This window comes from Cyprinodon variegatus, unplaced genomic scaffold (assembly GCF_000732505.1).
Source record: "Cyprinodon variegatus isolate N-32 unplaced genomic scaffold, C_variegatus-1.0 Scaffold313, whole genome shotgun sequence".
Taxonomy (NCBI): domain Eukaryota; kingdom Metazoa; phylum Chordata; class Actinopteri; order Cyprinodontiformes; family Cyprinodontidae; genus Cyprinodon; species Cyprinodon variegatus.
This window is the reverse complement of record NW_015150766.1, coordinates 1,055-22,736: the sequence shown is the minus strand read 5'-3', so window position 1 is coordinate 22,736 and position 21,682 is coordinate 1,055. Positions and strand designations below refer to the sequence as shown.

Here is a 21,682-nt window from a genome sequence, read left to right as displayed (position 1 = left end):
GCGACTGAGCTGCAACTCCTCTTAAAAGTACATGATTACAAGTTTCATGAAGTGATGGATACCTACATTTGAGGAGCAGATCAACTGAAAAACAAAAGAAATGTAATTAAACCTATTGTTTGTATGCCTGGTTTATTATTAGATACAGTAGTTCAGACAACCCAAAAAGTCCTGTTTGGAAAGAGCAAAGAGGAGAGACAGATGGACAAATCAGGAAACAGTGTAAGGGCTTGGTGAGGTGGAAATGAGACGCCTGGTGAGAAGAGAAAAGTGAGACCAGAATATGGAGGAGGGAAATGATGGGGACAGGAAAGAAAAAGAACAAGTAGATGAAGGTAAAGGGACCACTAGCTGAGTCTGTGTGCACCCATCCCCCACTGTGGTCTGCAGGGTCAGAGCCAGCAGCAGCAGGCTGCATTCTAATATTAAGCTACACATCTCTGCTTGGAGTGAGTAAACACAACCCTCTGTGTGAGCATGTGTGCACTGCAGCCAGTTACTCTAACCTGCCTATTAACGCTCAGCAGGAGGGATGGACGGCCTTCTGTCTGACACACAGCATGAAAGAGGAAGAGTTCCCCACACAGGACAAAATGCTGATAAGAGTGAAAATCTCTGCAACATAGGAAGTTGGTCCAGAAGTCAAAAGACAATCTTTGGAGGAATTTAAGGGGAAAAAAAGCTAATTTATCTGGGGTAAGAGGCTGGAGGTGGTGTTATAAAGTATAGGAGCCATTTTTCAAATCATTCATTTTTTAAATCAAGTCAAAAAAGGGAAGGAGGGAAGAGGAGCCCTGATGATCTTCTCTGCTGTTCTTACCTCTCTTCTCACCTTCTTCAAGTCTGAGGCACTGCAGCCTCCACACCACACAGTGAGACAGCTGGTTAGAACGCTCTCTATGGTGCTTCTGTAGAAGATCATGAGGATAGGTGGGGGCAGGTGGAAGTACATGTGCTTCTGTGCTCTTTTGACCAGGTTGGTGGTGTTTACATTCCAGGTGAGGGTGTTTGTGATGTGCACCCCCAGGAATTTGGTGCTGTTCACCACCTCTACAGCTGAGCTGTTGATGACCAGTGGAGCGTGGTTAGGCCGGTTCTTCCTGAAGTCCAAGAGGATCTCCTTCATCTTCTCTACGTTCAGGTTCAGGCTGTTATCTTTGCACCAGCCCACCAGCTGCTCCACCTCCTCTCTGTAGTCCTGGTCGTTGTCATCACTGATGAGGCCCACGAATGTGGGCTGTTGTCTGCAAATTTCACAATGTGATTGTTGGTGAACCTGGGGATGCAGTCGTGTGTCATCAGGGTGAACAGCAGGGGGCTCAGGACGCAGCCCTGAGGTGATGACATCAGAGGTGTTCTGTCTGACCCCGACTGACTGAGGTCTGTTTGTGAGGAAGTCTAGCAGCCAATTGCAGAGGGGTGTATTCAAGACCAGCTGTTCCAGTTTTCTCATCAGATGCTGTGGGATGATGGTGTAGAAAGCTGAACTGAAGTCCATCTGCACATGCTCTTCTCCTCCAGGTGTGCTAGGCTCAATTGAAGACCAGAGGAGATGGCATCCTTAGTGGAGCGGTTCCATCGGTAGGCGAAATGGAACGGGTGGAATGTAGGGGTAAGACTGGAGACGACGTGTTCCACATAAAGGACACAGTTATTATACCAGGAATTAAAAAGTCCCAAACAAAAATATGAATATATTTGGGGGGTTTAAAGAGAGTAAAATACTTTTTAATTCTGCTCTTTAAGATAGTAAAGTGTAACACTTTCCACTAAAACAAAAGAAAGTTGGGATATAAAATTGTTAGCCCCCCTAAAAACGTTTAAAGATATTTTTAAAGATATTTTATCACATGCTTTAACTTTCTAATGGTGAAAGCTTGTTAAATTATTAAATCCTACTGGTTTCACCTCATAAACAAAAAGCATCATGCATAAAATAGAAAACATCAGTCAGGATTTAAAGGACGGGGTTAAGTGTGTTATTGCTTTTTTTCAATATGAACTGGAATAACTCCATAAATTAAAGGAGAACCAGGAAGCCAGCCTGGCAAAGGTAGGGAGATTTGTCTCTGGAGACCCCAGACCACCAGCCAAGGTTAATGAAAAATGGAAAATAAAGTCTTTAAGAGGTTTTATATATATATATCTATATATATCTATCTATATATAGATATATATAGATATATAGATATATATATAGATAGATACGTATGTATCAAAAAGACAGAAAAACTGAATCCTTCTGTAAGATGGCAAATAACAGCATCCCCATCTATAGTATAGAAGTATTTAAAAGCCTAAAAATCTGAATTTTCCAGCTTTCAAACCAAGATGTTTTAGCTGAAAGCTCCAGCTGCTGTGCGCCTTTTTTTCTTTTTTCTGCAATTTATTACAATTTTTTGGGAGCTCACAAACAAACATGTACTATGGTAAAAAAAAAGAAAAAAAGAAAGGCCTTCATTAGCAAAGCATTTTATAGCCCCACTGACTGGACCACCCACTGGTTCTAAATCAAGATCCCAACATAACTGAGAATATGTTGAAATAATATGATTTCATGTCTATTTTGCTCCCATGCAATTCCTCATAATGTAATCTGCCTTTCATCCCTTCATCTCTGCGAATCCACCCTTTAGTAAAGTGATGAGGAGGGAAAGAAGGGATTAAATGATGATGAGAGGTGTGTGACGGAGAGAAGATCTCTCACGTTTTCTGTCACACACTCTCTCCTCTTCACGCCTCAGGACTGAACATGAGACTTGAACACAACCACTGCATGACTCAGACGAGCCGTGCTGTTTAGAATTACGCCACACCGATGGGGGATCAGAAGAGATTGCTGAAAAGGAAGAAAAAGAGCTTTCCTTCTCATTCACAAAGATTTAATTATCCATCTATGAAGCCCCCCCCACCCGCACACATCTTGATGCCTCAGCATACTTAATTATGACTCATAAACTAGGCTGCTTTCACCTAAAATGAACTGTTTTCATTATGGCAGATGACAAGCACGTGTATTCACACCTGCAGCTGGATGCAGGGTAATAAAATCCTTCTCTATGAACCCATTTAATACATTGGGTATATATTTGTTGCATACGGTATATATATTTTTCTATTAATAGTCAACAGGTCAAAATGGAACCAGTGATTACAAACTCCACCAGTATTTGAGACAAACTACATCCTTTATTTCAGCTCCACCATCTGACGTAGACAAAATCATTCCTCCTCCTTCAAATGCTTCACTTTTTAACCAGAAACCACATTTTCTATAAAGATCTCATCAGACCACCAAGAAGTAGCACATAATTGGGACGTGGAAGGAAGGTGATAATAGTTCCATTGAACACCAGTTTTTAACTCTCTCTGCAGTTTCTCAATTGAATTAAGTTCTGTACTTTGACCGGGCCTTTAGGCTTGGACCTAGTCCATTTGATTGCAGCTTTGGCTGCATTTTAATGGCCGTCCTCGTGCTGCTAGGGGAACCTTATACTCCATTCACACTACCCTCTGGAAAAAGAATTGTGCTGAGTTAGTTCGGACCGAGCTTGCATCAGGTAACTGTGCCGCGCTCGGTTGCTTACGACCGTTTACACACCGTGCTAGCACGGTTCCTCACCTCCTAGTGACGATCTACAGTACTACTGCTCCCTAGAGGGTAACAAACAAATCAACATGGCAGTGCCCATAATATTCAGAATGTTTGTTTATAATTGTGATATTTTGTTGTTTGCGGAGATTCAGGGGAAGAAGGCAGACTTTGGTGGATTTACTTGACAGGGTCGGCTTTTGGGAAGTGGATACGACAAACGATAGTCTAGTCATTGCTTACAGACGCAGGAAACAATGACAGACGTTGAGGATCACTGGATATCACGTGGCAAGGTAGGGAAGCTAGTATTTTAATGAATGTCTGAAATTACATTATTACGGAGGCTGACTGTAAGGAGATGATGCGGTCTGCTCATTCACTCTTTGTTATCTAAGAACCGAGCCAGAACTGAACCGTGCCGAGCCCTACTGATGAACTATTACCAGTTCATCGCGATTCACTTGTGTCTGGCACAGTCAGGTTCAGTTGTGCGTGCCATTTACACTCAACAGTTATCTCGGTCACCGTGCTCGGACCGATCTCGGCACGGTTTCAAAAGAGTAGTGTACATAGGGCTTTAGTCTTCTGCAACCATCAGATGGTTACCTTCCAGGACCGTGTAGATTCAGCCTCCATCTGTGTCCATTATGCATCCCCACAGCATAATGGTGCCACCACTCTGTTCATTAAGGATATGGTTTGTTTAAAGAACGGTTATTTGTCCTGACTTTTAGTTATGTGTAAATGGATCCTAAGCTTTGGATCTTTGCAGCTCCTCCAGATTAACCATTGGCCTCATAGCTCTTTCTACAATTAAAGTTTTCCTTTCCCAGCCTTACCTCAGTAGGTTTTGCAGTTGTCCCATATGCTTTCAGTTTTGACAGTTTGTTGATCAAATATCTCCAACAAACCTACAAGGAAAGTTTGTTTTCTTGGATTGCACACTTTTTAGAGTTTGGTCTATATAAAGGACTTGAAATCCATGTATAATGTTCACATCTACAAAGGTCTTTTTAGAACTGGTCCAACATCAATTCAGCAAACACCGTCCTATTATAGTCACACAGATACCACCAATTGCTTCTGCCAACACACATCCAGCACTTCTATTGACACTGGCTCAATAAAATCAACAATTTGCTTTTAGGGTTTCATGAAACAATCCAAAATCAGTCAGTCAGTGGGCGTTAACAAAGGGAAATGAACCCAACTAACTAACTGTTAGTTTTGTGCTTTGTGTCAGGAGTTGGCATATGGATATTATCATCTGAAACATCACTTTGCATGGGGAAAGTTCTTAAAATTAGAATACTATATTACTCTATTATGGTTTTTCTTGTGTTACTGTACTAAACACAAAACAAGGTATCAGGTTAAAGGTGAATATTAAACAGCATAACACTGATGGCTATATAGAAACCAGCTGATGACCTGTATTCAATCAAACCATCTCTAGCAGCAGACTTGCTACATCATCTCTTACTTGGCATTTTATGTTTCAGAAGTGAACCTCGAGCGTAAATCATCAGGTTCTCGTGTTCAGATTGAAGTCGGACTGAATAAAAATGATCAACATTCAGCTGCAGGGAAGTGGTGCTTTGTTTGGAGCTGCAGTCGATGTTGCCACCTAGAGAAAAGCTGCATGCAGTACAGACTCCTGTAAACCACAGCGGCCTGAACCCCTTTAAAAAGGCAAAGAGCTGCATTTTACATGATGCCTAATGTGCTCCTCAAAATGACAAAGAGCTTTTGGTTTAGTTACTGAACGATGAAACTGAAGCAACAAAGAGATAAATGAACATAATTCACAGGAACAATTCACATTTCTTTAAACTGATATGAGCAACTAATATGACTCTGGTGTCTAACCTGCAGAGTTACTGTCAGTTTTATCAATTAAATAAAAAAAGTATTGACCATCACTATAGTTTCCTTTAAGTTGTAGCTTTGAATGTCACTATTTCAGAGTTGATCTATCGCTCAATTTGCATGAAAATCATTTAGATTTTGGTTATAAAGCCAAAAAAAATCCAAGGGATAAGAGTCTTTGCATGGCACTGTCACACTTTATCCATAACCTTCAATCTTTAAAGCTTTAGATTGAATATCCCTCATTTCTACATTCAGAAATACGCTTCCCAATAACTCATTTTAAAATAACCAGCTTAAAGCTGATTTCCACACCAGTCACACCATGGTTACTAACTCCTGTACTGTGACTATTAGCCAAACCCCACCCAAAGTACTTGCACCAGCATTGCAGCTGATAGGGTGGAGAATTTGGCTTTCAGCTACATGTCTCCTGATAGGTTCTCACAGCCAACCAGTAAACCCAGTGCTTCCATCCCAGAGACAGAGGAGTCTCAGTGCACTGGAGAGTATACTGTGAGCTGATTGGCTCCCAGGCTGGGAGGTGTGTGAGGCCATGCAGGTCTAAATCCCTGCATGCGCACATGATGACTTTATGACATAAAAAAAAGCTATGAAATCAAATGGGTGTGCATGTATATAATCTGATTGCTGTCTGATTATTTCCACCTGCTGACAGCCTCCATGTGACACATGGCAGCAGATTTTCCTCTCAGCTGATCACATCTACAATCTCCAGCCTGTTAGACTCTCTGTGCGCATTTATTTATGTCCTTATTTTCCGTTTTCTAATTAAAGTTGAAAAACGTGCATGAAAATTACAATCCTTAATGTTTGTACAGCAGATCCACATCTCTTCCTCTTACCTCATCTTCCTCCGCTGTCCTTCTCAATGATCCCCCTTTTTAAGTGATTTGGGGTCTTTATTTTGGTCCCTGATAATAACAGTAATAGTACAGAATAAGGATCCACCAGCAGAGAGAATAGGAACCAAGAAGCGTAGCCTCCAGTCTGTGCAGATGTTGGAGGATGTCAGGGTGTGGGGATAAAGCTGCTCCACTCTTTCTTTTGGTCGGTGTCTCATAGAAATAGCGGATCATTGAGCGGCTGTCTGTCAGGAGGCTGCTCGGTCTATCGGAGCCATTTCAGAGGAGGCATGAAGCCGGGAGGAGTGGCTGTCAGCGGCGGTGCCATCTTTCCCTGCCTCTGGAAGGGAGGCTGGATGCAGAGGAGGGGGGTGGAAGGAGCGCAGCATCTGAAATATGCATGGATGGGTGGGTTGTTTGGCACAGCAGCGCCCTCATTTGGCTGATGGCGGAACTGAGCTGGAAGGAATCGCAGCAGGGGCGTCACCAATGGGTGGCCAGCGGGCACCCTGGACCCAAGAAGGCCAGTTCTGCTTTATAAATAAAAATAGATAATAATATTTGGATGTGTTTTTTATTTACTAAAAGAAAAGGGAAATAATTACACTGGTTAAATAAATATTTTTTTCCATCCATCCATCTTTTTCAGCTTATCCGGAGTTGGGTCTCATCAGATCAGTAGGGAGGCCCAGACTTCCCTCTCCAGCCAGTCCAGGGGAACCTTAAGATGCTCCCAGGCCAGCTGAGAAACAGAGTCCCTCCAGTGTGTCCTGGGTCTCCCCCTGGGCCTCCTCCCGGTGGGACGTGCCTGGAACACCTCACCAGGGAGAGGCTCCTCTCGACGTGGAGGAGCAGTGGTTCTACTCCCTGGATGACTGAGCTCCTTAACCTATCTCTAAGGGAGAGCCCAGAAACACACATATACACATTTTTTTTATTTATTTATACAATTCTCTTTCTGTCTTTGTCATATAGTTGCACTGTATAATAGATTTTAAGAAAAGAATAGTAATTTCTATCTTTGGTTTGACTCCATTGTACAAGTGTAGGCTACAGGCTAAACATCTAAAAAAAAAAAAACGTATCAAATTTCCGTGTTTTTTTTTTCTCTTTGCTTTAAAAATTTAAAGCGGTTCTAAATAAATTTCAGTTCTGGTAGATTTTGTTTTCCCCCCATTTGACAAAAGCTCTATTTTTCTTGGCTGGAGGAAGACCACATTTCCCATGAGGACCAGCCTGACAATCAGAATCCTGATCTCCGGGTTTCCTGCAGTTGGATTGAATTACACTTCTGTTTCCAGTGGCAGTGGGAAAGATAAACAGTGATGAGGTAATGATCTAACTGTGGCCAAACATTGTCATATGAGAATGTTGAAAATAAGAAAGGTTTACCTTTGGTTTGTACCAAATTCCTGTACTGCCACGATCACCCACCCCCCCTTCCCCACCTCACCCAACTTACTTGATGTGCTGATGAGTTTTAGAGCCATGAAACAGATAAATATAATGTTATGTTTGATAATTTCACAGTAAAACAAAACATTCCCAGCAGGAACTTGCAGCATTGCCTGAATATCAACCCTGCACAGTTTGCATGACTATAGAGTCTCTCATGGAAATTTAGTTGCATCGACATCCGCCTTTATAATAAATGAGAAGAAGGGAAGTAACATAGGCTGTAAAGCAGTCTGTACATTAGTAGTTGTTGTGTGTGGCATGTTTACTGCTAGTGTTGTAGTCAAGACCTCTCCAAGGAGTACAGAGTTATGGCCTCTAAAGGTGTTGACCTTGTCTTGGTACTCCTTGGTCTTAGTTGGGCTCGACTACAACACTAGTTACTGCCATCCTCCTCTAAGTTGTCAGTGCCAGTGAGAGCGATAAAGACCCCCTTGCACCATGACAGTGTTAGGGTCTCTGGGGTTTTTTCTGTTTTTCCGGTGTGACTTTTCTGGTGGGTGGGCCAACCCATGTTTCTGCACACCTGAGGACATTTCTCAATCAAGATGGTTAGCTTGTATATAAGGAGGTGAAGGATCATCTATCTTTTCCCAGATGATTACCCCTGATAGTTTTCAAGCCAAAGACATAAACCAGGAATATGCTTCTTGTTGAAATTTGTCTTCTTGTGAAATTCTTTCAATGTAGACTCTGCCACTGAACCTCATGTTTTCTCTCATGAAAAGGGTCTCACCTGTGTTCTGCAGTTCTTAGTCTTCATCACCTGCCTGCACGCTTTCCAGCACGTCGCCTCTTACAAGTACCAGCACTTTCAGATCTCACTCTCCTTCTGTGGGACCTCTAGAGTACAGTCTGCAAAGCCCACTGAATCAAACCCCTACAGATTCATGCTACCTCCCATTTACCTCTCAAGTAAGCAAATCAGTCATTTGTCATCAACCAACTCCTTCCTGATCAGTTTGCTTTCTCCCCTCAGACCAATTAGAAAATTCCTCTGACTTCCTGCAGTTCTCTGCTTCCAGATTCTTGTTGCTCTTGTAAATAAAACGTAAAAACTCTGTGTGATTCTGAATGTGGGACAGAGGTGTCATGTATTTAGTTGTAAGTAGACGTATAATCAGAAAAGTTATGAAAATGTTTTTTTAAGGTTGAAAATGTACTCAGTGTTGGTTTAAACATTTATTTAAGGATGAAGATTTCAACTCAGTGTTTCTGAGCAGGGTGGAGCTAGGGGGTGCTGTGGCAGGCAGATTATAGTTTTAAACATATGTATGTAGGTCTTCATGAAAATCTAAAGTTTGCTAAGTGATTTATTTGGAAGATACTAATACATTTACCTGTTGGCTCACCTATGTGCTCGTCCTCATTTTCACTTACCGGTGGTGAGTCTGACATAGTGGAAAAAATGTAAATCTTTGGGAAAGTAAGTTTGTTCAGGGATGTAAACTCAGGGGCGAAATGATCTTACGCATGCTCTTGCACGCATTTAATAGGCGTGCCCTCCAGGGAGCGGGTACAGGGTTGTGCATGTGCTTTTTATTTTTTAAGTGGAGAGGGTGGGTCTTTTCAAAATTCACAAATATCCTCTAATATACCTTTAAGTCCAATTATATTGCTATTTATCGGACTGTAAAATCTTAAACACATAGTTTCCTTCAGCTTTGGGACTGTTGTGTTTTTTCTTGTCCAGAACTTAAATTTACAAAAGCGTGTAAAACCAATTCAAGGATTTGTCATTTTCGCCTACAGCAAGAAGAAATTTTGTTAATGATGCTGTTATTTAAAGCCAATAAATTAAGTTTTAAAAAAATCCTAAAGGAGCCCTAAAAAAAAAAAAAAAAGTGTTTTTTTTTTCCTGAATGTGGGAATATCATGGCCAGGATTTTTTTTTAGAAGCGGTCAAGAACAGTGATGGCATTCAAAAAATATACAAAAACTACAATGTTAGAGATTTATGAAAGTTAGAGTTTATGTACATAATTATGGCATTATGTTTTGATTATTTAATTATGTAAACAATAATTTAAGCCATAACATTTAATCACTGTAAATGTGGAAAAGGATGGATTTAAACCCTGTAACAGAACTGAAGCAGAGTTGGTGTAAAAAAGATTAAGGGCGGATTTCATAAGATTGTTTTTGTTTCTGCTCCTTTTCATTCAAGATGCATTGATTTGGAAATATTTCTGTTTTTATGTGTATTTATTTTAAAGTCATTTTGAAGTTTTTAACTGCAAAGGACCACAGCTCAGATTTGACACAGGTCGGCCATGTCGAGGAAGGCCTCCCTACATGTCGTGTGCGCTAACCACCGCGCCACCGAAGCGTGCCCTTAAAGTCATGTTTTATTAAACAAATTTAATGAAATGGAAAAGAGATAAATTAAATCTTCCAATTATTTTTGATACACTATTAGACTTTCAGTTTTTATGCACCTTTAACCTGGAACAAACTCCCAGAAAACTGCAAAACAACAGAAATTCCTTTATGTCAAAGCTGAAGACCCAGCTGTTTAGAAGTGCCTTTGATTAGTAATCTGCTAATAAATCCAGATGAAAAGAAGATCTAAACAAAATATTGGATTATCACTCAAGTTTTTGATTATTTTTTTGCAATGATATAGAGGTTTTAATAATCGGCTGTCTATTTGTTTAATTTTTTTTTTCATTTCTGGACATTTCTTCAGATCGTTTTATGATATAAAGCTCTTTTGAATGCGTTGCCATTGTAATTTTCTATGGAAACACATTTATACTTACTTACTAAGCAGGAAGTACTGAAAGGTAATGGGATATGTTAAGATTTACTCCAAAGGTGAATATTTTATTGCCAGAGATAAATTATTAACCTCCAATGTTTCAATAAGTGTTAATTCACCTTTTATGGAAGGTTTTTAATTTCCGCTTCATTTTAATGTTTGGGGACTCTGCCTGTTGGGGGCTCCATTGGAATAATTTCCAGTAGCTTCCTCCTAATCATATTGCAAAGCAGGCTTTTGTTCTCATTATTTTAAAGTCATTGGAGCAGTGTTACATAAGCTCATGTTTTCTTCCTTGGCTTGTTGAAAATGTTGCATCACTTGAAGGAGAACGAAGCCCGGAGTTCATCAAGCTCTCTGCAAGACGCTTTATTTAGAGATCATAGCTTTTTATTGTCTCTCCTGAATGAGAACAGACATACGGAGGTGGGGTGGAAACTATCATCAAACATCAAATACACAAAAGACATCAGAGCACACAGATGAGTCAGTCTCCCTGACATTACACTGTCTGAAAAAATTATTGTTTTCAGAGCTATAAAGGAGAAGGCGGGAGTCCAGGAAAACAATGAACAGGTTTGACCACCTGAACCAATAAAACTAGCCTGCAAGAAAAATAACAATGCAAAAAAAAACAAAAAAAACCTTTGCTATTCTCAAAATGAATGAACCTAAAGCACAATATTTGATGTAGTCAGACGAATTAGCCACAGATATGCAATTTTAAGTGATTTGGTGTTTTTTTTTATCTCAGTAACAGGCAAATATCCATAAAAATGCTTACATTTCAGGAAAACTGGATATTTATTTATGGTTAATAAAAACCTTTCAATATCAGTTCAGAATGTCAGCTTGTGTCAGTAACAAATCTGAAAATACTGGCTGGGTGACTTGACTGGGCTGATGTAGCTGGACGTCTCCTGCTCTGAGCTGTGGCTGGTTACGGTTTTCTGCAGGTTCAAGGTGAAGGACGGGGTTGATTTCTTTATCTGAGGCTGGATGCTCCTCTTGGTTGAAGGGGGCCCAGGGCCGGTCCCGGGCCCGCTGTGGGCAGGCATTGCAGACGCTGACTTGGCCTCCTCAGAAGACCCAGTCTTTCTTGCGAGGGGGCTCAGATAGATCTGCATAGTCACTAAGTTAAGTGGTGAAATGTGGTGAGGAGGCGGGGAGAATGAAGAGGGATTTATATGAAGGGACATTATAAAAGGGGGAGGGATTGAAAAGGCAAATGATTGGGGAAGGAAGTGAAGGGGGGGGAGGATGCACAAGTTATGGTATGAAATGAAAAATGAAAACCAGAAAGAAGAGCTCACACACAGTTCTATCAACTACACTGTTCGGTTATTGCTCTAAGAGACAGAGCCTACCTTTGCAGTGAGTCACCCGCCTTGTTCCTGCAACAAAACAGGAGGGAAAATAATTAGCCTGCCGTCCCTGTGGCATTAGTAAATCCTTTCTCTGGTTGTGGAGAGTCACTCTCTCTTTCCTGGCATTTTTCCATTCAGAAAATAAAAATCTGGTTTCCTTACCTACGCTTACAGCGGGCTCGCTGGACTTGTTGCTCCTGGAATATTGACATTTACAATTAGTAAGAGGAACAATACAGTAGTCATGTGTAAAAAAAAAAAATTGGTAAATGAGCATCACAAGATAAAACAACCAAAAACACATTAAAAGTTTTTCTTTAGGTGCTTCTTACAAAATTTTTCATTTCGTTTTAGTCTAATCTGAGCATCATCTCTCCTACATGGTTTGTGTCAAACTTTAAGCGATGCCTCCTACAGCTTTCTCCAAGCCACTCTTTCTTTATGCCAGAGTTATAATAGCTTTCCTGTTGACAGATTCTCCTACATGAGCTGTGGATCGTTGCTGCATCCCCCAGAGTCATCTGATTTTCTGATTAATCTTCCTCCCTCTATATCCAGTCACTTTGGGCGAAATGGAGAATGCAGTTGTGCTAGCTTTTCTTTAGAGGTATTAAAATAAAATGTAGTTGAATAAAAATGCACTCTTTCCCAGGCTTTGTGCAAAATGCTGTTTTCTAAATGTCATGTATCTTCTGTTCACACTTCATAACTGCATTTTACTTTGTGTTGATCCATTGTTTAAAATCTTGATAAAACACTCATTATCTGTGGGTGTAAAATGAGAAAATATCAGAAAGTTGGAGGAGCATGCATATTAAGCTGCAGGAGCCCTATAACTGAAGTAAAATTAAATCTTTGCCCTACTGCTGACTGATCAGTCTTACCCTTCGGGAGCTTTCTTGCAGACTGGGGCTGCAGCCGTTGGCCCCTTTTTTGTGGTTTTGCATGGACTGTCCTTCACACTACCTGGTGGGCTCCTTACACCACTAGAAAGAATAAAAACATATTTGATATTTGATTGAAATCCTTAGAAAAGATCATTACGAAATCAATTTGCTGCAATTAAGGATTCTTTTTTCATCTTGCATCATTGTAATTAGAAACTGAAAGCCTTAATTGAGTTTAGATTTACATCTCTATGTGTAATCATACCAGAACACCACAGACAGGGATTAAGGTGCCATGGAGAGAGAGCGTCAGGTTTTCTGACTGCACTATCTAATGTCAGAATCATTTGAAAGGTAATTGAGAGGAATTGGTTGCAGCTTTGATTTAAAGGCCAGTGCAGGGCTAATTATTGAGCATCCATGTGTGTCTCTGAGATAATGAAGGGTGTCTGCTGATTGCAACTTCTATAATGAAACACGAAGCTTCACACTGATTAGGGTGCTTTCCCATCAACGGTGTCTGTAGCAGCTTCCTCTCTTGTCTAATTGAGTTCATCATTGTCTGCTCAGAAGGAAGGAAATGAGCAGCTACCTTAGAGGTGGCGTAGGGCTGTAGTTCCTGGCTGTGGCACTGGAGGGCACTGTTGAGCTCTTTTTGAGGGTTGAAGCACTGGATGACACCATGGGGGTCCTGGTGGGCAGAGCCAGGGAGACAGGCCTGGCTGTGGAAACATAAACAAAGAAGTCAGAGTCACTCCCAAAGAAGAAGTATTAACGTCATTTGTAATCATAAGTATTTGCACATTTCAAATTGAAGTTGTAGAGAGAAATACATTGTTCTAACTTTTAAAATTTCAAAATAAAGTTACACCGCTTCAAATAGTTGATTATACTTTTTTTTAAAATACCATCATACAGAAGACATCATGTTTCAGCAACTGTTTGACTTCCTAATTTATTTACTACTGTTTAGTCCCTCCAGGAGGTTATTTTAAGATTATTTCCTAAATTGACTGGTTTCACAGGCATATTGGTCAGTATTTTTATTCACAGTTGAACATATTCTTTAAGCTTCTTACTGTAATATAATCTAACAACAAAGTTAAAATTGCTGCATATGATTTTTAACACGTTTACTATTAAAAGGACAAATAATATTGTCACTTGCTCAAAATAGCAACTTTTCACAGATAAGTTGTGAGGAGTCATCAAAGTGTGAAAGAGGAATTTTATATTGATCATTAAAGTTATTACTTCTTACATCTAGATCAACAGAAATATTGAAGAAAATTTTTCCTTTTAATCCTTTTTCTCCTGTGTCTCTTTTACATATAATTATCCAGTCTGTCCTTTTGCAGAAATGTACAACTCTTTTATTTAGTTGTTTTTTTGTCTAAAATATAGCGAGGTCACAGTCTGATATATCCATTATTGTCACTACTAAATACTGGAGAAGGGAACCTGAAAAGTAATTTGATTGAAATGCATCATTCATAAAGGACACAGAAAATCAACAAATTTTTTATCATAAGTCTATAATCTAACCATGTTTTTTTTGTTTTAACTGGAGCTCTCTTTTCTTAATGATAGACAACTAAATAAAAAAGCTCACATACATCATATTGAAAACTGTTCACAAGTGCTTATCAATAGTGAAACGTTTGTTCATTATTATTGATAAGCTTTAAACTCTTCAGTTTAAAGACCAATCACAGATCTCTGCTCACCTTTGGCGCCTGGTGTTCTCCTTCCTCCAGCTGCGGTAGCTGCCGCCTGGTGCTCCTCAGAAATGTTGAGCCTCTTGAGAACATCAGCCAGTGCCAGCTTCAGCAGCTGGATCTCATCCTCCTGCATCTGCATCCTTTGCTCCAGGTATGTGAGCCGGTCGGCCACGTCCAGGCCGCTGGCTGCAGAGCTGCGGTCATCTGAAAGGCACAGAGGGAATTCAGAATGTGAATGATGGATTTTCTCTCGATATCTCTGGGTTTTGAACCTACAAATTGAGAGTTTCAAATACACCAATGCAAGATTTATTGCTATCATTTTCTATCACATTACATAACAAGTAAGACAAGATGGCTACTGCACTACAAAGAGCATGTGTGAACATCTAAAGCCTTTCTCTGTTTTTGCCTCATAAAGTACAAATCTGCAGAGATTATTCTAAAGGCTTTGATTAAAGATTAATCTGGGTAAAATGACAAAAAAAATTCAATATTTTGTCAGTAGAAAAAGGGAAAGACTAATAAAATTTATAATTCACGGCCATGTAACAGATGTCTGGACAATAATGTCCCAAAACTGTTGGACAACCCGGATCGTCCATATTGCCATCATGCAACACAGTGTAAACAACAATAAAATCAAAGCAATATCCAGCTAAAAAAAGGTATTAATTGTTGCAGTGTTTCTGTCATAAAATCCTTCTTAATTGTTTTTCTAACAGCATCACCAAAGGAACAATGGTTCATAGTTTGGTACCATAACAGCTGCTGGATGCTGATGACAAGCTAGGGTATCTTTGCTGGTCTCTGGCACCGTCTTCAACCTGCCCAGACGTCCTCCTCCTCTTCTTCTCTTCTCGCGTACAAACTCTTTCAGTTTTCTGTGCTCCTCTGGCCCTTATCAGGTATCCCCGCTCCGCCTCCATCTGATTTTCCAGGCTCTTCTAGGATCGCAGTTCTTTCACTCCATTCATACCGTTTCCAGAGATTGCTTCTTACAAGGTGTTCAGTTTCTATTATCCAAATCGACAGTTTCTGTTCCTGGCTCCCTCTTGGACACTATGTTGATTTATTGAGGCTTTAAGCCTCCAGCTCAGGATGTGTGCCTATAAAGGTGGGGGTTGGTAATGCTTTAAAACGTCCAATTCGCCCTTAATTGTCTCTGCCCATGTGTATGTGGACTCGCATGAGCATGATTGCATGTGGATGTGTATGGGAGTGCAGAGTACAATGTTAATCCCAATCCCAATGTTAATCTCTTTGACTCCGCCCACACAGATAATCCCATGTCAATATATGAGGGGAGGAACAAAGTAGAAACCTCAGGGCTTGATTTGAAAATGAATATTGAAGCTTTAGACAACATAAAGGTTTACATTGAATTTACTTTGCAAAAAAGATCATGAGGGTTAGAAATTATAATGGAGAATGTGTAAAAATAGGAATTATTGTTCCTTTCAGCAAGATCTAAATCAAGAAAAAGTTGGTTATCTGTAGTTCTATGTCACCATGGTTCTCAAACTGTGGAGTGAGTGCTGCTGGTGGTACGTCTGCTGTTAATGTTACCCTACAGATATTTTAGTATTATCTGCTGTATTGCAGTATTAACTGCAATATAAAGTCCGTTGATTCTGTTAATTTTCCATTTTCCAAATGTAAACATCTGGGTAAAAATAGGTAGTTGCATATAGCAGAAAATATTTTCTTTTGCATTACGTTCTTTATGCTTGACACACCAGACTGAAAAAGTCCAAATTCACGTACTGCTGAACTACTGTTTGAAAATGCCAACCCAGATTACAGTTCTGGAAGAATTAGTTGCTTGTTTTGGTGGTATTGTTATAAAAAGTTTCACTTTAATAAAGAGAAAGTTTGGTTCTCTGAAAACTTCATTAACTATGTGGATCAGTGTCCTGAAATTTACATTGTGAAGTACAATGACCAGATGTCCCCAGGAACAGTCCCAGATTTGGACCACCTGTTCACAGCTAAACCTGTCCCTGGAAAGGTACCTGATTTTTACCGTTGTTTGAAAGGGAAAGTGTTTCGTGTGGACTGTTAGTACAGTTGAAAGAGCACCTGAGCAGGTTGTGTGCAGAAACAGCTGTTAGCTAGCTGTCTTTTGTTAACATAAATATGAGGGGGAAAAAAAATAAAAATAATAGACGTCTGGGGCTTTGGGCTCCCCGGCGCTCGCCTCAGTGCTCTGGAGGGACGTGTCTTCGGCTCTTCACAACCACTGTTGAGCATTTTTCCTTTAGATAAACTAAACAAGTGCACTTTCACAAACAATTACAGGTTCTTGTTTCCAGGTACTTAGAGATTCACTTCCATACAGAAAGCTTATATTCTTATATTTAGCTACTACAGTATACATGTCAGATTAAATAATACTACTTATACTTCAGCGATAGTATCTAGGTGTTACTTATTGTATCTCTTATAGTATATCCATTGGTTTACTGTTCTTTTTACATCTCTTTGCAGGTGATGAAGCAGACTGAAGATGTTTTATTGCTATCTCCCTTTTATCTCCTCTTTCTTTAATCTTTTCTCCTTTTTTCTGTTTTTTTTTCCTTTCCTGTTTTACTTACATTGCAGTGTCCATATAATCTGTAAAACTCCCTACATGATTTATAATAAAGCTATTTATATGGATAAATCAAGCGGAACACTATGGCAATAGCCGTACTGCTCCACTTGTGAAAGTAAAATCTGCTGGGCTCTTTTTGGCATCAAGACAATTATTCTTATTGCCACATTGCCAGACAGGACACTGTTAAAAAAAGAAAAAGAAAAAAAAAAAAGATCTGCATGATGAATGATGATATTAAGTAAGTTTTAGTAAGTTCTCATGGTGTACTTTCTAATGTTTTTGGAAAGGAATATGATTATATTATGTCAGTATATTATGGCGGTTCTAGACCAAATGTACCAGAGGCCAGGAGGGGGCCAGCGTCTTTTCATGGGGGCACAGAAAAGCATGAACTAAAAAACAAGGCAAGGGATTCAAATATATTAAGATAGCTGCATGAGGTGAAATTTCAATTCAGTTAGGTTTTATTAAAATTCTATGTCTAATTAGGTCAATATACATTCAGAATTTCACATATTTTTGACTTAAATTGAGTTAAAATAACTGTTTTCTATCAAAATTCAGCTGTAAAAATTAGAGTATTTTTATTTTATTGGTCTTGGAACAAAAAAAATTTAGCAGATGAAAACTGGGATCGTATCTCAATACCACTGAAGCTATCACCTTATTGTTTAGAACTAATTAATAAAACAGAACTTGTAAAAAAAAAAAAAATTATCCATAGGACCTATCAGTAACCATGTCTGTTCCAGTGCATATAATCAATAGAATTTCTTTGAGTTTTATGTCTTCAGTACGGGGGCCATAACAGGGGCCAGGACATGATCTACAGGGGCACTGGCCCCCGTTGGCCCCTGTGTAGAACCGCCCATGAGAAGAGGAGCGAGGGAAGACTGATAGAGAGCAGATGAGGACAAGGCAGAGAAATCTACTTAGAAGTGTAATGCAGAGGGCAGACTGAAATCAGAAGAGGGCTAGAAATAATCTCAGTAACCAGCCAGACACACCTGGATTAATCAGCTTTTCCAGTAATGAAAGACAGGAAACAAAGGCTGCTGAATTTCAGGAAGTAGTGGATCTGTGCATAGAACAATAAACCTGCTTCTTTGAGATGCATATGCATCTGATGTGGTCAGTCGTCAGTTGATAGTAATAAATATATTGTAATAATTAGTATAATAGTAATGAATTCTGGTACAGTAATAAATATATCATCCTTTACCTGCTGGATTGGCCGCTACTTGTTTTTGATTCATGTTAACATAGAAAAACCTAATTCTCATAGGTATGTACATGTGAACAGAAGGAATGTTTGATATATTTAAAGAGGTGGAGGATCTATGTCTCCACAGACAGCCAAAGGCAAAGGCTAAGTGTTGGGGAAATCTTTGGATATGCATTTCCGTTTTTTCTTTTCCTCATGTCACTCTCTCTTTAGAGCTCCTTAGGCCCCACAAAATTGGAAAGCCCTGGTAACCCCCCATGACCACTCCACTCCTACCCCTTTCCTCTAGAGGCATTCCTTGTTTTTTGTCGCTAAAATATTAATAAATATGTAAAAGTAAATGAAGCCAATACTGTCCCAGTTTCCTACTTTCAGCTTGACGAGATGCATTTCTTTTTTTTTCTACAAGCTGGAAATATCCCCAGATTTGATTTCAAAAATCTGGTTACCTTACTGTGCAGGAGCTTGTTAGCTAAATTGGTTTTAGTTGTGCTCTTTAAAGAAAGGCTGAATAATAAAGGTGAAAAAATAATAAAGCAATAAATATTTTAAAGCTTAATTTAAAACCCAGATGCAGCTTTGCAAGAAACACTAGCTAAAAATGTCGGCTAAAAACCAACTTGTTTGTTTGTGAAGTCGTCTAGCTTCAAACATTTGCATCATCCTACATTTTAGAAATCTTTTGCATCTTTTGGTGCTACTTTTTAAACATAACGCGTTTTTCCTCCTAACAATCATAATCTGCTGTTAGTGAGGACATGAAGCATTGAGCCAGCAGTAATCTGCCTCTCACTGAGGACCGTGATCCTCTGTCAGCTCGTGATCTCCTGTGTCTCCTCCTGTCCTGGCCATGACTTCATCCTCGTGCCACATCCATACACTCCATATGGGATTGGGATTAGAATAGCACAATAATCCTGGTGCTGTAAAAGAGAATTAGCAAAACCCCAAGCTCAAACCCTGCACTAACTTAGCAGCAAATAATACATAGTCAGGTCTCTTGGATTTATGTCCTCCGAATGTAATCGTAGACTCATAAATTAAGTGCATTCAGGTTTCATACATCTGTTTTTGAAACGTTAAATGTTAAGAAAGAGACATAACGGCTTGTTTTAATCTCTGTCTGCAGATGGTATTGTTTAAATGGTAGAACAGCATCTGCTAAAATACTCTGCAAAAACAGACACACTGACGCTAGTTGTGCACAATCATCCTTCATTTATCACTGAAATGAATCCCTGCAAGGAAAATGACACACTGCAAAGCCTGTTCATCTGAGTCACATCTACATTCATTGAGTGTGGGGCATGCAACCAATACTAAGCATCATTTAAGTGATATCAAATATTTCAAGGGTGCCATTATTCCTACTGACTTACATTATGCAAGGAACATAATTCTTAGAGTATTTTTAAAGTTTGGTGTAAAGAGGATATTTACTTATAGGGATTTGAATTTCAGCAAATAAAATTTGTTTTTAATCTTTCATAGTCATGTATTTTCCTATTTTTTAGTTATTTTCCTTTGAATGAAACAGATATTTAATAAACCAAACTTAAAAAATAAAAAAAACAAGACAACAGATTGGTTTGAGCCACGTCTCCGTGCACACCTCTGAAGAGCTGTAAAACAAATTAAATTAACTGATCTTTTATCCCGCAATGGGTGCAGAGTAAGGGACCACCTGAGTTTATCTGAACTGGTACATTTTTAGTCATCTTTTACTTTAAACTCCCACCTTTTTACCTGTCATGAAATCAGTGTCACTGTGATAGCTCTCCTTTAGAGAAGGTCTTCTCAGCAGGCTTTGGGCCGTCTCCTCCATCTGCAGGCTGTGGTTATCCATCTCCTCCATGTGTGCGTCTCCTTCTGCTGTGACTCCTTGCATGGCCCAGGCTGAAGGTGTGAGTGTATTTTGGTCTAAACTTCCCTGCAGAGCTGATTCACCGTCCCCAGTCACCCAGCTCTCCCCACCTGCTGCTTTCCCTCCCTCACCTAATATCCTGTAAGGACTATGTGAGCAGGGTGATGTCACTCAAAGGACAGATTAAAGACCGGGTAATCCACCTGAAGCTCAAGGGGAGGACAGGAGTGTGCAGGAGTCTTTATTTTTTTTTTCATTAGGTCGATAAAAAACAGCGATAAGGATCAAAGTGTCACATTTAAGGTGCTAAAATTCCTGGCTACTGCTTCATAGGAGACAACTCTGTCCTGAAGAAAAACATACTCCTGACAGAGAGGGGCTGGAGAATCTGCTGTTGCATGCAAACTTACAGACAAGCACTAAATTAAACTCCCAAAAAGCTTACGTGAAGCTGCCATCCGGTGTGGTCAGCCAGGGCCGACTGTAAGGATGATGAGATCCACAGATTAGCAAGCAGAATTTGATTAATTGCAGTCATCAGGAAGACAATAAGCCGGATGTGGTAATTAGCCTAACAGGGGAAAGAAACAGCACTAGATGAAAGCTAGTTAGGTGATTACATTTGCCCCCCCATTGTTTTTGTCTATTTTGCATTTTGCTGGATCGATTCTTCTTTTAGCAGATTTACCCGTTTGCTGACGTATCAAGACTTAGCAAAGGAAGTTGTCGATTCATGAGAATGAAAGCATGATAAATACGTTGTCTATGCGTTGATACAATTCTAAGGTTTCCAGTTCCTCAAATGCTCGTTTTCTCTCCCCCATTATTAATGTCCCTTTTCTTAAGTCATCTTTTTCTGTCAGACTTCCTGTCGAGTCAGTTCTCATTTCGCACTGGGAGAGGAGGTTTTTTTTCTTCCAAACATAATCCAAGACTGTGGGGGTTTTTAGTTAGTTTAAAACGTTTAACTTCAATTATTTTTTTTGACATCTTCTGTGGAGGATTAGTCTAAAACGGTGCATAATTGAGGTGTCCTTTGCACCCAAGTCAACACACACAAAAGTATTTCACCCAAATTTTAAGATTTATTTCATTTATTACATAAATTTCTATTTAATTTTAAAGCAAACACATCAAATGATGTATATTCATAAGTTGAATATAGCTTATTTATTCAAACTATACAGTTGTCAGCTTTGGGTGTTTAGAATTAATGAAATATATTTACTAAATATAATAGTAATAAATTTATTTGTTTCAAAAACAGTTTATTCTTTAAACTGCATACATATCAGCGTACCTTTATCAAAATCAAACAATAAACTATGTATTTTTTTTATTATTATTATCGTTAATGAGTAAGTGTACTTCATAAACTAAAATGCATAAACCTGATGATTACATACTTCAAATAAATAAGCTTTATTATACATAATTTAATAGGTTTGTGTTAAACTTATCTAAAAAAAAAAA

At 39.3% G+C, this 21,682-nt stretch overlaps 2 protein-coding genes across 2 annotated transcripts in view; both read right to left on the bottom strand.

The window, feature by feature from the left end:
* Positions 1–6,668, bottom strand: part of LOC107090853 (ena/VASP-like protein) — a 40,877-nt gene extending 34,209 nt beyond the window's left edge. Inside the window, exon 1 of the mRNA XM_015384456.1 lies at positions 6,331–6,668. Coding sequence (XP_015239942.1) covers positions 6,331–6,335 — 5 coding nt within the window. The 5' untranslated portion in view covers positions 6,336–6,668. The remainder of the gene's footprint in view (positions 1–6,330) is intronic.
* A 4,580-nt stretch (positions 6,669–11,248) lies between these two features.
* On the bottom strand, positions 11,249–20,301 carry LOC107090864 (echinoderm microtubule-associated protein-like 4). Its single transcript, XM_015384469.1, has 7 exons — positions 20,092–20,301; positions 14,528–14,725; positions 13,393–13,522; positions 12,798–12,899; positions 12,076–12,110; positions 11,914–11,940; positions 11,249–11,678 (listed from the first exon to the last, which is right to left on the bottom strand). The coding sequence occupies exons 1-7, from the start codon at positions 20,231–20,233 to the stop codon at positions 11,404–11,406; spliced, it is 909 nt and encodes a 302-aa protein (XP_015239955.1). The 5' UTR covers positions 20,234–20,301; the 3' UTR covers positions 11,249–11,403.
* Between the last annotated feature and the right edge of the window lie 1,381 nt (positions 20,302–21,682).